Below are 14,858 nucleotides of genomic sequence, written 5' to 3'. Positions count from 1 at the left end.
GCCGTCTCCAAAATGAAACCCAGATTGCCGGGGTGGTGCAAAAATTAGCCAAATCGTCCTCTCCATAAAAGTGTGGCTTTTTGAACGGTACTGGGTTGTTTTGATTATTTCCAATGAAAGGGTTGCATTGTCTAAAGCTGCAAGGTTTTGGTCGTTGTTCGATTCGCGGAAGAGAGGAGAACGTAAGCCACTAACTAATTTATTCCTCTCTTACCTTAATAAGATTTGTATTATTTCCAGGAGTGGGGCTGTACTAATTCATTTTATCATCTGGGGGTGGGGGACAGGAGGGGTTGCACTATTCTAATATTTGGGACTTTTCTTTTGGAAGAATTGTCCCGTTTAGATTTTTAAAGGGGGATTCTGAATCCAAAGCTCTCTTTCTTTATTTAAGTATTAAAGCTTGCAGCAACCAAGTGTACACCCACCCTTTTGCTTATTCCAAGAATACAGGCGATTTACAACAATAAGCATGAACCATTTCAAATCACTACCCAGATTAAAAGCAATCATTAAAATAATGAGAAACTTTGGCAAAGAGGGATGTTTTTGCCATCTTCCCAAATACTAGGAGAGAGAAAGAGAGAGAGATAGAGAGAGATAGAGAGAGATAGAGAGAGAGAGAGAGAGAGAGAGAGAGAGAGAGAGAGAGGGGGATTTACAGAACACAATCAAAATATCCCCATACCTTAGAACGGTGGTAGAGAAAGCACATCACTGGTAATAGCAAAACTATTATTAGTGTAACTACTATGGCTATTGATGCTATGATTATCATTCATTTGTATCGGTGGAAAGTTGACCTCCCACCCACCTGATTTCTGGTTAGGAAGGGAAGGAAAGGGTTTGGATTATCAATGGAAATGCACTTAAGACAACCTGTTGTAAGCCTTTGTGTCTAATTTTAAATGACTATTGCCCGGCTGCTGGATGCTTACATTTTACAGTTAAGTCACAATATCTGTGCTTCATCTTCTTCGTGTAAAAGAAGATATGCAGCATGAAGTAATAAGTTTCTGGAGGAAAGAAAATGGAAGGGATGGGATGGGATGGGATGGGAAGGGAAGGGAAGGGAAGGGAAGAGAAGAGAAGAGAAGAGAAGAGAAGAGAAGAGAAGAGAAGAGAAGAGAAGAGAAGAGAAGAGAAGAGAAGAGAAGAGGAAAGGGGAAAGAAAGAAGGGAAGGGAAGGCATGGGAAAGGAAAGGAAAGGAAAGGAGAAAGGTGAGGGAAGGGAAGGGAAGGAAAGGAAAGGAAATCTAGTGAAGGAAAGGAGAGGGAAGGAAAGGAAAGGAAAGGAAAGGAGAAAGGGGAGGGGAGGGAAGGGAAGGATAAAGACAAGGACAAGGACAAGGAAACTGTCTAATAATTATATGCATTATCTTAAAGAAGATAATGATGTCCGAAGTTAGTAGCTATTCAATTACGGTGCTGCTGCTGCAACAGCAGCATTGTTTTAAATACTGAATCCTGCAGATTACCATTTCAACGGAGAAAGAGGGGAAGGTGGCAGGGCAGAGGGAAGAATCCTTGAGAACATTTTAAGTGATGCGCCACAAAAAATGGATAAAGAGGCTCCATTCAACCAGATGGCTCTTTCCAGCCAGAGGAAGGTCAATGTGAATCATCGAGCTGGTGTCCTTTACCAGAGATAACGGAACAGAATGTCCTTCTCCCCAAAGGGGACCCGAAGCTAACAAATAATTCAAAGAAAGTCCCTCAAGGGGATGATCTAATCTGTCCTCTCAAAGGAACATTCCTACCAACTGTCCTTCCTCTCGAATCGCTCACCATGTCCCCAAGTTATCCTCCTCTTATGTAATTAATCTGCCCCCCCCCCAGCCCATCCTCAGATTCACTTGTGGGTATTTGTCCCAGACTGAATGTCCAATGTTGGACAAACTCTTTGTGCTAGACCGCAAAGGACACCCCTGTGGGCACTGCAAGGCAAAGTTCACGAAGCCCATCTCGTCCAGTGAAGAAAAGGACTAAGGTGGACTTTCCAACGCTGTTGAAACGTCTGCAAGAAAACCGCCAAGCTCAGAGAGCACCAAGGACACCACATTCATTCTCCTCCTCCTCCTCCTCCTCCTCCTCCTCCTCCTCCTCCTCCTTTCACTCTACAAACCCACGCCAAACCTCTCACTCTTCTAGCACTGATGATGTTACCTAGCTGGGTAATGAAACGTATGTAAGAAAACCATCAAGCTCAGAGAGCACCCAGGACCCCACAGTCATTATCCTCCTGCTGCTCCTGCTCCTCCCTCCACTCTACAAACCCACACCAAACCCCACTCCCTTCTAGCACTGATGATGTTACCTAGTTGGGTCATGAAATGTCTGCAAGAGAACCACCCAGCTCAGAGCGCACTCAGGACCCCACAGTCCTCTCCTCCTCCCCACAATCCCCTCTCCCTTCTAGCACTGATTATGTTACCTAGTTGGGTCATGCAACGTCTGCAAGAGAACCACCAAGCTCAGAGCGCACTCAGGACCCCCTCATTTCAAGCGTGAACCACAAATATTCCCTTTTATTGGTAAGAGAAAGAAAACCCAGCAAATTTCTCCTTCGACGTTTCAAGTCGGTTTCTTAATACAGCAAATAGAGAGCCTTTTAAAATTATTATTATTATTATTATTACTATTACTACTACTATTATTATTTTGCTCAAGAGAGAGTTTTACACACACATGTGAACTGTTTAGGTACTCTCAACTTTGGGGCCTCTTTAAGGAGAGAAGCTGGGTCAATTTCATCTGCTTTAGATTCCCAGGAGGAGTCAGGACGAAGCTGCTTGCATTTCAAGCGACAGTTAAAGAAAAACAAAAACAAAACGGGACTTATTTCTCTTGGCCCATTCCCCACATTTTAAAAATAAGGGGTGGGGGGGGAAAGAGAAAGAACCCCTTCTCTGTTATCATCCAGTTTGCAACTGGCCTCACCAACTAAGCCGCAGAGAAGCAGTAGATCAAGCTTGGCGCTGTCTGCTCAAGGAAAAAAGAAAAAAAGAAAGAAAGACCCAGGGATGGACAAGCCATATTTTGGATGAAGGGACGAAGCAGCTCTGGCCAAAACCAGCAAGAGAAGAAGGGTGAGAAGGGGGGGGGGGGAATGGTGCACAAGTTTAGAAAGGAAATTATTTTTAACGTGGTTGAGTAATAATGCACACGTCCAGCCTTGCCTTTTTCCCTCCATCAAATGGAGAAAATGCCATTTGTTTACGCCTGGGAGATTTTGCGGTGTTTCAGAATTTACTCCAACATCTAAATATGGAACGCTAGGGTGAAATAAAAGGCTGCGAGGAAGGGCGTAACAATATATATTGTTAGACACATACCGTACACACACGCACACAATATATTTTTGACCCCAATCTTTTAACTTTGGAAGAAAAAGGGAGGAGGGGGAGGAGGAGAAGGAGATGATAGACAATGATAAAAAGAGAAGGAGAAAGAGGAGAAGATAGGTGAGGAGGAGGAGGAGGAGATAGACAATGAGAAAAAGAAAAGGAGGAGAAGGAGGAGAAGATAGACAATGATGAGGAGAAGGAGGAGGAGATAATTGACAATGACAAAAAGAGAAGGAGAAGGAAAAGGAGAAAGAGGAGAAGATAGACAACGAGAAGGACGAGAAGATGACAGAATGAGGAAAAGAGAAGGAGAAAGAGAAGAAGAAAGAGAAGAGGAAGAGGAGATAGACAATGAGGAAAAGAGAAGGAGGAGAAGATAGATAAAGAAGAGTAGAAGAAGGAGATGACAAACAATGGTGAAAAGAGGAGAAGGAGAAAGAAGAGTAGATAGACAATGAGGAGGAGGAGATAGACAATGAGGAAAAGAGAAGGAGAAGAAGGAGGAGAAGATAGAGAATGAAGAAGAGAAGCAGGAGATGACAGACAATGAGGAGGAGGAAGAGGAGGAGAAGATGATAGAATGAGGAAAAGAGAAGGAGAAGGGAAAGGAGAAGAAGGAGAATATAGACAATGAGAAGGAAGAGGAGGAGGGGGAGGAGGAGGAGGAGGAGGAGGAAGAGGAGGATTGCCCTATATTTTGTCAAGCCATTGTAAGTCTTGTTTTGGCCAAGAACCAGAACACAGACCCATTGAAACCAATCAAACACTGATGTACTTCAACACATAAGGGAAAACACCCATTGGCATAATCCACACATAATTGAATTTATTCTTCTGACATAAGATACGAAAAGGAAAATAGACATTGTACCTTGGAAGCTACGGGTCCCACCCCTTCCTTTCAACAAAAAAGGCATAGGTTGTGTTAGGTTTTCTTTAAAGGAGAAAAAAAATAAAGGCTTCACACAGCATGCACAATTCAGTTAGACAAAGGACAACGTCTGTCCTCAAATAACACACCATGCCCAAATAAATAAAGCACAGAATTGCTCGATCTACACAACGCGCTAAGCAAGTCCCTATAACCTACAGTAGTCCTTGATGCACAACCACAATGAAGTCCAACATCACACTTGCCAAGTGAAAGTGTGGCCCAATTTTACAACCTTGCTGGCCACAATTGTTCAGTCAAGCACTGCCGTTGTGAAGTTAGTGACACAGTTGTGAAGTGAATCCGGCTTCCTCATTATGACAGAAGGTCGCAAAACGGGATCACGTGACACCCCCGGGACAACGCAACTGTCATAAATGTGAGTCAGTTGTCAGGCATCACATGACCCTGGGGAATGCCGCAACGGTCATAAGTGTGGAAAATGGGTGTAAGTCACTTTTGCCAGTGCCGTTGTAACTTCAAACAATCAGCAAGTCAACTGTTGTAAGTTGAGGACCCCAAGGTTATCATTCATACAGTAGCTAGCATTTATGGCAGAAATGGTGGAGCAGAAAGATTAAATCCCCAACTTCCTGGTTCTTCCTTTTCCAATTTAATTGATTTCCCCATGGCATTGGAACATCCAGTCCTAAGATTTTTGCCCACCCCACAGATGAGCAGTCGTAAAAAGAGGACTAGGCTAAGCCATCGTTGTTTATTTCTTATGGCGATTGCTACCCCTGCTGTCCAAATTAAATCTCTGGGGTGACTCATTTTAGTGCATTTCTTGGGGGAAGACACAGCACGAGCCACTCCAAGGAATAAGCTTGCAAATAAAGATGCCAACAAGCCAACATCTGAGATAAATCCCCATCTAAACAAATTCTGTTCTTTGACTGATAGTCTTCAAGCAGCTGAAATGGTACAGCAAGACGAAGAAGAAGGAGGAGGAGGAGGAGGAGGAGGAGGAGGAGGAGGAGGAGGGGAGGAGGAGGAGGAGGAGGAGGAGGAGGAGGAGGAGAAGAAGAAGAAGAAGAAGAAGAAGAAGAAGAAGAAGAAGAAGAAGAAGAAGAAGAAGGAGAAGGAGAAGGAGAAGGAGAAGGAGAAGGAGAAGGAGAAGGAGAAGGAGAAGGAGAAGGAGAAGGAGAAGGAGAACTGTGAGGCCCTTGGTGCTCTCTGAGCTTGGTTGCTTTTTTGGAGATGTTTCTTTATCCTACTAGGGGACATTATCAGTGCTAGAAGGGAGTGGGGTTTGCAGAGAGGAGGAGGAGGAGGAGGAGAAGGAGAAGGGGGAGAAGGAGACCAATCATTGATGCTGGTTGAGTAGATAAACAACTCCGCCATCTTTTAACCTGGTTAGGGGATGAGGATGAAAGGAGCATTTTGCTATTCCATTCTTTATTCCATTCCATCCCATGTGATCAAATTCTTTTGGCAGTTCCTTTTTGTCTTACGGTACTTACGTGTCCAGAAATCTCCGACTGAGGTCCAAGATGAGAAACGAAGGACCTTCTGGAAATGGAGGGTCCCGAGAGACTTTGTACTGGATGGGCCGGCATTTTTTACACTGTGAGCTCTGTGGGACCGAAGTGATCATAGCAGCGTCGATCTCCAGTTGTTCATCCAAGGTGTAAATCTGTATGCCTCGGACCTCCTCCTTCATCTTCTCCGTATCCAGTCTGATGGTCATGGGGATGTCGCAGAAGAAGTTCTGAGGCCCAAGTGAGATGTTTTCTCCTCCGACCATCAACAGTTTGATGTCGTTTATGGCTTCTTTGGAGTCCCACTCAGGGGAAACATAAGTCACCCAGATGGTCAGAGATTCTGGGATGACCGGAGATTGGAACTGAAGCTGAAGGTAGCATCCTTGAGGTTCAGGGCAAGCTGGTGGGACTGTTTGCTTGATGACCGCTGAATTGGGAGTCCATGTTCTTACATCAGGTTTACATGGCTGTTCCACATCTGGGTGCCCTTGAATACAAGAGAAGAAAAAGGTAGAATGGAATCAAACTTGCATTCAACCTACCCAAACTCGGAATGCCCAAGATTCTCTAGGACCTTGCTCCAACAATCCATCTAAATGAATGTAAACTACCTTCATTTTCTAGGATGGGGGTCTTCAGCCTTGGCAACTTCAAGACTTGTGGACTTCAACTCCCAGAATTCCTCAGCCAGGCACGCTGGCTGAGGAATTCTGAGAGTTGAAGTCCACAAGTCATAAAAGGGCCAAGTTTGAAGACTCCTGTCTTAAATCTAATAAACAAAATGGAAGCTGGCTGAGGAATTCTGAGAGTTGAAGTCCACAAGTCATAAAAGGGCCAAGTTTGAAGACCCCTGTCTTAAATCTAATAAACAAAATGGAAGCTGGCTGAGGAATTCTGGGAGCTGAAGTCCACAAGTCATAAAAGGGCTGAGTTTGAAGACCCCTGTCTTAAATCTAACAAAATGGAGACTGGCTGAGGAAGTCTGGGAGTTGAAGTCCACAAGTCATAAAAGGGCCAAATTTGAAGACCTCTGCTCTAAACTAAAGGCTTTTATGCTTGCAATGTTTTTCCTTGTGAGGGAAGCCATTGTAAAAACACACTAAATCCCCTGATGGATTAGGGCAGGGGTCTTTCAAGAAGAAATGGGACAGCCATTTCTCTGAAATAGTTTAGGGTCTCCTGCTTTGAGCAGGGGGTTGGACTAGAAGACCTCCAAGGTGCCTTCCACTCTATTTTGTATTCTTATTTTCAGGGGTGTTATAGAAAACGGGCAGAAAAGTATATTTGACCCTCTGAAGTCCAAGGCATTACTCTGTCAGACCCGGTTAACCTACCCTCCTTTTTCTCAACAATTTTGCCCCACAAGCTCCAAAACTCAAGGAAAAAACAAAACACAAGCACAGAGATTTTTTTTTTTTAAAGCTGGACAAGGTCACAAGGATGGCAACTCGGTCTGATAAAAACAGAGGGAAAAATGAAACAGATGCCAGAAGAATTATACAAGCCAGAAGAGCAGCAGTGGACTATCTCAGTTGCAAACAATGCAAGGTTGAGTAAGGAGAAAGAGGAGCTGGTTTTTGCACCCCTTCAGCAGAAACCGAATGAGCAAATATCCTCCTATTTCTTATTTTTTTATTTTTTTTAAAAAAGGCAGGTCTTGATTACTAAGACCTCCGAGGAGGCGAAAAAAAACGGGCTGCATACTTAATTATAAATTTGTTACTCATCCTTCACTGCTTTTCCCCTTGATTGCCTTCTTTGTTTGCTTTCTTTCCCCAAAATTCGTCATCCTTCTTAGGTATTAATCATGCTGTCTGAGGAGGCTTCCAACCTTTATCTGCAGGAGCTGTTAGCCTGTGCGTTAAGCGCCTTTGCAAAGCCCACACTTGCCTCCCTTTCTCCGTCCCACCCTGGTCCGGTGTGTAAGTAACTTGAGGCTGACCTTCAGCTCCTCGGGGGCTCCAGTGGCCTGATGGATCACAGGGCATGGGCGAAGAGGCACTGGAAGCGTATTGTACCAAAACATGTCCTTCCCCACAGAGCTCACACGAGGATCCCACTTCTCTAGGTGGCCAGGAAGAAAGAAGAGGAAATGCTCCAACTTAGTAACAGTTGAAAAGAAGATTCATTCATTCATTCATTCATTCATTCATTCATTCATTCATTCATTCCTCTCTCCCTCTCCCATCCTTTTTTCCTTTTTTCCTTCCTTTTTTCCTTCCTTCCTTCCTTCTTCCCCCTCCTTCCTTCCTCCCTCTCTCCCTTCCTCTCCTTCCTCTCTTCCTCTCTCTTCCCTCCTTCTTCCCTCCCTTCCTTTTCTCCTTCTTTCCTTCCTTCCTGCCTCCCGCCCCTTCTTCATTCCTCTCACCTTCTCTCCTCCCTCCCTTCCTTCCTTCTCTTTCTTTCTTTCTTCCTTCCTTCCTCTCTCCCTCTCTTCCTTTCTCCTCCCTCCCTCCTTCTTCCCTCCCTTCCTTCTTCCCTCTTCTTTCCTTCCTTCCTTCCTTCCTTCCTTCCTTCCTTCCTTCCTTCCTTCCTTCCTTCCTTTCTCCCTTCCTTCCCTCCCTCCCTTCCTTCCTTTCTTCCTTCCTTCTGTCCATCTTGGTGTTTCCATGGTTTATTTAATTATGATTTATTGAGATTTGGCATACTGTACAATAAGCTACAATCCTTGGTCCACTTTTCACACAGTATGCTAACCTCAACCTCACCAATGTTATTACAATGAACCCCATCTCTAGCTGGGTCTGCCTCTTGGGGGATTTAATCTTTTAGTTAAGACTTCGTCTTCTTCTTGGGTCCCAGTCACCAACACGCCTCCCCCCTCCCCAAATTTCCTGGCAAGTCTATGGAGGTTGAATTATACTCCACATGGACTATGACTAAAGGCAACAAACCAATTTCTCAGCCGTGTAAGTACAACAACAACAAAAAAAAAAACATTCCTGGGTGAAGAATGGATTTGGGGTGGTTCAATGAATCACCTTCTAAGTCCGGGCCCATCTTGCTGATAATCAGCTTCAGAGACAAAACATTTCTTTTGCTGCTCAGGTTTCCATCTCCCTCTCCCATAGAGAGATGGAAATCAGGATTGAAAAATTAAAGCCTCTTGCCCGACCCTCTCATGGAATCAGAAATTCTGTAATATGCAAGCTATTTTCTTGAAAGAAGGAAGGAGAAGAAGAGAGGGATCAAGAGGAGATAAATATGAATGCCGCTGCCTTGTTGGAAAGCATGTTGGGCTGATGCACCCCACGTTGTTGCTGTTGCAGTTTTAAATCTCCAGGGGGGACTGTTGATTGAAGGACTAGGGGTGACATGAAAGCAAAGTCTTCCACTATCAGCCACAAAGAAGAGGAGGGGGTCCACCTATTCTCCAAAGCGCCTGAAGGCAGGAGAAGAAGCAAAGGATGGAAACTAAGCAAGGAGAGAAACAACTTGGAATTAAGGAGGAATTTCCTGGCAATGAGAACAATTAACCAGTGGAACAACCTGCCTCCAGAAGTTGTGAGTGCTCCAACACTGGAGTTTTTAAGAAGAGACTGGGCAATCATTTGTCTGAGATGGAATAGAGTTTACTGCCTGAGCAGGGGGTTGGACTAGAAGACCTCCAAGGACCCTTCCCACTCTGTTATTCTGTCATTCTGAATGCTCAAACCACCTTACCCAACTGCCTCACCCTGATTCCAGACGGAATATAACACTGCTGTAAAATACCTGGTGTGGGGATAACAAGATTAAAAAGCGGGCTTTGATGCAGTTAAGAAATGAGCAGACTTTTTCCTCCCTGATCCAACCCACATTCTTCCATGCTTCCTAGTTTCTTTTCTTATGCATTCGAAGCTAACAAAAACACCCGTTGTTGCAAAAGGCAGAGGGTGCATCTTCCCAAGCCTAAAGAGCAGCATTAGCCTTTGCTTCTAAATAAAAGCATTTATTAGTGGCTTGATTTAGATGATGCAATTAGCTAATTTTAGACCCCGGTCCTCTTTAGAGGCTTGTGTGGATTAGCTCACTTCTTGTGATGTGATGGAAAAACTGGTTCGTTGGCATCTGGGGGCTCCTTTCCCATATATCTCCCTCGAGTTTTACTTACAACACTTTCAAATCAATCCATCAAAATAGAGCTGGAAGGGACCTTGGAGGTCTTCTAGTCCAACCCCCTGCTCAGGCAGGAGACCCTATACAATTGGAGACAAGTGGCTGTCCAGTCTCTTCTTGAAAACCTCCATTGTTGGACCACCCACAACTTCTGAAGGGAAGCTGTTCCACAGGTTAATTGTCCTCACTGTTAGGAAGTTTCTCCTTCCTAACAGTGGGAACAATTAACCAATGGAACGAGAGAGAGAGAGAGAGAGAGAGAGAGAGAGAGAGAGAGAGAGAGAGAGAGAGAATAAGAGAGAGAGAGAGAGGGTGTGTTGGATGGGTAGATGGGTGGATGGGTAGATAGGTATGTAGATAGACAGACAGACGGATGGATGGACAGATGGATGGATGGATGGATAAAGGGAAAGAAGATGGATGTATAGAGGGATGGATGGATGAATGGATGGATGGATGGGAGGGCAGATAGGTGGGTGGGTGGGTAGGTAGGTAGGTAGGTAGACAGAGACAGATGAAAGGATTGATGGATAGAGGGATGGATGGAGGGATGGACAGATGGACATTCTGGTAGAGAGAAGTTCCCTAAGGATGGGCTCCAGCATGAGTCCAAAAGCTCAGAAGGCGAAATCTTCTGGTCCCAGTGACTGACCCAGATTGGATCCTGCAACATTATCCCGGGACACGTAGACTCGCTTTCATTTGTGACAACACAAATTTTCCCATCCCAAAGCTGGTCTGAAATATTGGGGAAATTAAAGGTAGTAAATGGTCAATTTCAATCAGCTATACGTATCCGAAGTGGCAGATGAGATCCATCTGCATTGTAATCTATAGGGTGAAAATTCCTTAGGACAATTAGCACCCCAGTAACCATCTAAGGTTGGGGTTCCGAATTTTTCAATGTGTATTAATGGCCATCTGAGATGAACGCTAAATTTGCAAGTGCTTACAAAAAGGGCAGGTCATCGTTCAAAATTAAGATTTTGAGCCATTCTCTCCCTTCCGTCTTCAGAGGGAAAAAGTCATTGCAAGATTTATTTATCCAAGATTTGGGGAGGGGGCTTAGAAAATGATGATATCATTGAAGGACAATGTTCCTTTGATATCCCCCAGGGTCATACCTGCTCGACAAAACACAAACCCTCCCCATGGAAGGGGTGTTGATTTAAGGTTTTTGTTATGAAACCTTAGATCAAACTGGCTGGCAACTGGATGTCATTTAAGTATCCGTTGGCCGTGGCTTAATAAAAACAGACCGAGGGAGGCTGAAGAGTGACCTCAGGGCTCGTGTCTTTCATTACACAACAATTAGCCTTCGATCAGCGTGCCTCTTAATAGACAGATTGAATTTATTTCATGTCCAGTCACCACCTCACGAAACTTAAATTGAATGCACATTGCGTGGCCTCCATCGATCCTTCGGGGAAAAGGCAGGATGGAAGATGGCGCTGGGTCTGAACGGGAGGCCCATGGAAAAGGAGAAGCTGGAAATGAAACCTCCAGTGTAGGTGAGGGATGTCTCGACTGCTTTATTTACTTGTGACTCACAATCAAGCGGCTTTTCTAGACAAAGAGCTGGCTGAGCTTGAATTTTGTTGCTGCTCCGTCCCCTACGCTAATTCACAGGAGTTCGTAAACTCATTGAATTGGGTGCTGTGGAAACCTGGCATTTGAACTGGTCAAAATATTATCGAACCATGTTGGGTATCAACCTGTCGGAGAGTGGCTGAGTCTGGGGAAGGAGTTAAGTGGGGAATTAGTCTGGAATCCATATGTAGTCACAAGAGGGTAAGGTCTTGAATGCTGTTGAACTCTTCCTGTGTGGATCTAACTGTTCACACCTCATATTAATATTAATCTTCCCAGACTGATTGTCTACACTTGGACTAGACTATATAAGGTTCAACAACATTCAAGCGGATCAGACCTTGCCCTCTTGTGCCCATGTAAAGATTCCAGACTAATTCCCTGCTTGACTCCTCCCCCAGGCTTGGCCAACCTCTCTCCAACAGAACCTAATTATTTTCAATATTTGCTATGTGGCCAAACAGCTAAGATGCACAACATCTATTCCCCTTTGTTTCTGGGATAATTCTTCAGCCCCCCCTTCCCTTTCTGAACTTAATTTTGTTCTACTCTTCCTTGCTTCTGTGAATGTTCTTCTATGGTACTCAGATGGGTAGGCCCTGCTCCTTAATCCAAGGTACACCCCACAAAAGAAAGGGAACAATCATCCAACAATGTTCAGAACTCATCCCTCCCCTATCATTGACAACTTTCTGATCCTGCCTTCCAAAATCACCCGCTAGACACACATCGTTCCCCCCATTCACCTTTCAAAGAAGTGCTGGTCGATTGGTGGAAACCACTCCAGAGTAACAGAGGTTTTGGTTCGGTCCACGATCTGAGGCATGATGGCAATGGGGGCCGGCTTCTTAACTGGTTGCCAGCTTTGATACACAAGGTCTAGGTAGCAGTGCATACGGGCAACCTGGTTGGGGGTGAAGGAATTGGTGCAGTCATCATCTGGCGTTGCGCACACCGTCAAAAAAATAGGAGAGAGAGAGAGAGAGACAGAGAGAGAGTTAAGACTTTAGTAAAACAGGATTTTCCAGTTTTCTGTCTAAAATACTACTAGCAGCTGAGGGTAAAGGTTCATTCTCCGAGTTTGTGGGTTGCTTTCCAAACATTTCATTACCAGGTTAGGTAACATCTTCACTCCACAAGCAATTCCATCAACAGACACATTGACCCACAACCAGCTTACAAACCCCTCAGAATCTAAATTAACCACACAGCCAACCAGGCAAGCCCCCCCTCTCCTCCCCACACTAGCAGTTCACCTCCCAATGACCCAGACTTAATTTAACCTCCCCATTAGCAGACCCATCACAAGCTTCTTGCTGATGACTCACACCTGACCTTTCACAAGACCCATCACAGACCCTCACTTGACACACCTATACCTGAAGCCCTTATAAACAGAAGAACACTGAGACTTATGTCTCCTAAACTCTGCTGAAGATGTTACCTAGCCTGGTCACAAAATGTTCAGAAACCAACACACAAACTCAGAGAACGAACCTATATCCAAGTTACAGATATTTGCCATTACTGCAAACTACTAGCAGCTTTCTGAACTCAGCCAAAATTAAACTGCTGTATCTTAGTTCAGGGGTCCTCAATCCCCAGTACCGGGCCATGGCATGCTAGCAACAGGTCCACACAAACAAGCAAAGCCCCATCCGTGGGATGCAGGCAGCACACAAAACCACACACTCTCCGGTCCGTGGAAAAACCTCTCTCCACAGAACCAGTCTCTGGTGTCCAAAAGGTTGGGGGACCTCTGCTTAGTTGTTCTACAAAGCTTGCTTGAAGCTGAGCTGTGCTCCTGAAGACTTTATGGGGAATGTCCACATTATAATATGACAACAGTTCTCGCTTCCAAGGTATTATTTTCATCTCTCCCAGTCTGGACCACAGGGCTTATACAGTATCTACATCAAACACAGTTTTGGTATGGAGCTCACCAGCTTTTTGAATGCAGTTTTGAGTCCAACTATTGTACAACACTATCTAAAGCCAAGGTGTCCAACCTTGGCAATTTTAAGACGGGTAGATTTCAACTCCCAGACTCCTCCGGCCAGCATGAGGCATGCTGGGAGCTGAAGTTCATAGATCTTAAGGTTGCCAAGGTTGGGTCTAAAGCCTACAGCCAGCAAATTATCTCAACAGGAAAGAGCTGTTACCTGCATAGCTCATAAAGTTGTTGAATGGTGTATTCTGGAAGTTATGGAACCCACACATGTTACTGCTAGCAGGGGGATCGCCACAGACTTTGTGAGTTGGGGTAGGGTTGGTATCGGGGCAAAGATCCCCCGTTTCGAAGGATGGTTCTGTTTCCATGCAAGGGTCACTGCAGGAGAAGATCTCAGAGACCCCCTTAAAGACATGGTAGAGTCCGAGGCTGTGTCCAACTTCATGGATCATGGTATGGGTATGGCCAGCAATGCCATAGAAGGAAGGATTCAGGACGATGCCTCCTGCATGGGCAAAAAAAGAGAGGAAAGGACATTGTTGCGTGTTGGTGCCTCCAGAGACATCGTGAAAGAAAAGAACACACAGATGCAAGACTTGCATGAAGCCTATCAACAGCATTCGCGACAAACTTCCTTTCAGTGGATGCCACAAAATGAATTGTGTGAAATCCAGAAGGGAAGACCAATGAAATCTCTTAGTTATTATTTCCTTCTTGTTTGTAGGCATGAAAGCAAGGAAGGACATACATCAATAGAGAAGAAGAGAATTATTGAAAAAGAATAGAATATAAGTGAGAAATATAAGAATTTAGCTTTGGAATTAATATTTTTAAATAAGAGAATACTTGGGGCACCTGATTAGTAAATAAATATGTTAGTCTAAGATTAAATATTTGAAAAATTAATAAAGTGTAAAACAGGATCTTCGGGATAGATAATAAATGTTTGTAAACTTTTATTGATTAACGAAATTCACATGCAGCGATATATTTAATGAAAATTTGTTTTAGAAATGTATCAATGAGATTTTAATAATTTAAATAGAACCTCAGTTCATATTTAAGCGCTTAATTTAGATGTAGCAATATATTAATGAATGAATTGATTTTAGAAATACATTAACCTGATTATAATATCTTAAATAAATGGAGAGTTTTAGTTTAAGGTTAAATATGTGAAAAATTACAGATTTGTATAGAATAGATATTGAGCTGTTGAAAATTTTTATTGAACTAATGGAACTTATGTTTAGATACATTAATGAATGAATTTATTCGAGAAATGTCTTGATTTGATTAGAATATCCTATATCGATAGAGAGGGAAATTTTAAGAAATATTGTGTGCATATTTATAATATTATTGTTTTTTAATGGATCACCATATCTCCACGTTGGTTCTCAAGCCTTGTTGGTGCAAAATGGAAAACTAATAAAAATTGTTATAAAAAAATAGAG

At 43.8% G+C, this 14,858-nt stretch overlaps 1 protein-coding gene across 1 annotated transcript in view; it reads right to left on the bottom strand.

Annotated features, from left to right (window-relative positions):
- PAPPA (pappalysin 1) overlaps positions 1-14,858 on the bottom strand; it is a 103,316-nt gene that overhangs the window by 58,978 nt on the left and 29,480 nt on the right. The window contains exons 4-7 of the mRNA XM_039350965.1: positions 13,613-13,906; positions 12,197-12,389; positions 7,705-7,826; positions 5,742-6,249 (exon numbers count right to left, since the gene is read on the bottom strand). Of these exons, the coding sequence (XP_039206899.1) occupies positions 5,742-6,249; positions 7,705-7,826; positions 12,197-12,389; positions 13,613-13,906 (1,117 nt within the window). The remainder of the gene's footprint in view (positions 1-5,741; positions 6,250-7,704; positions 7,827-12,196; positions 12,390-13,612; positions 13,907-14,858) is intronic.

Source organism: Crotalus tigris, unplaced genomic scaffold, assembly GCF_016545835.1.
Source record: "Crotalus tigris isolate CLP2741 ecotype Arizona unplaced genomic scaffold, ASM1654583v1 scf7180000018366.374532, whole genome shotgun sequence".
NCBI lineage: Eukaryota > Metazoa > Chordata > Lepidosauria > Squamata > Viperidae > Crotalus > Crotalus tigris.
This window is presented reverse-complemented; position numbering and strand designations above follow the sequence as displayed.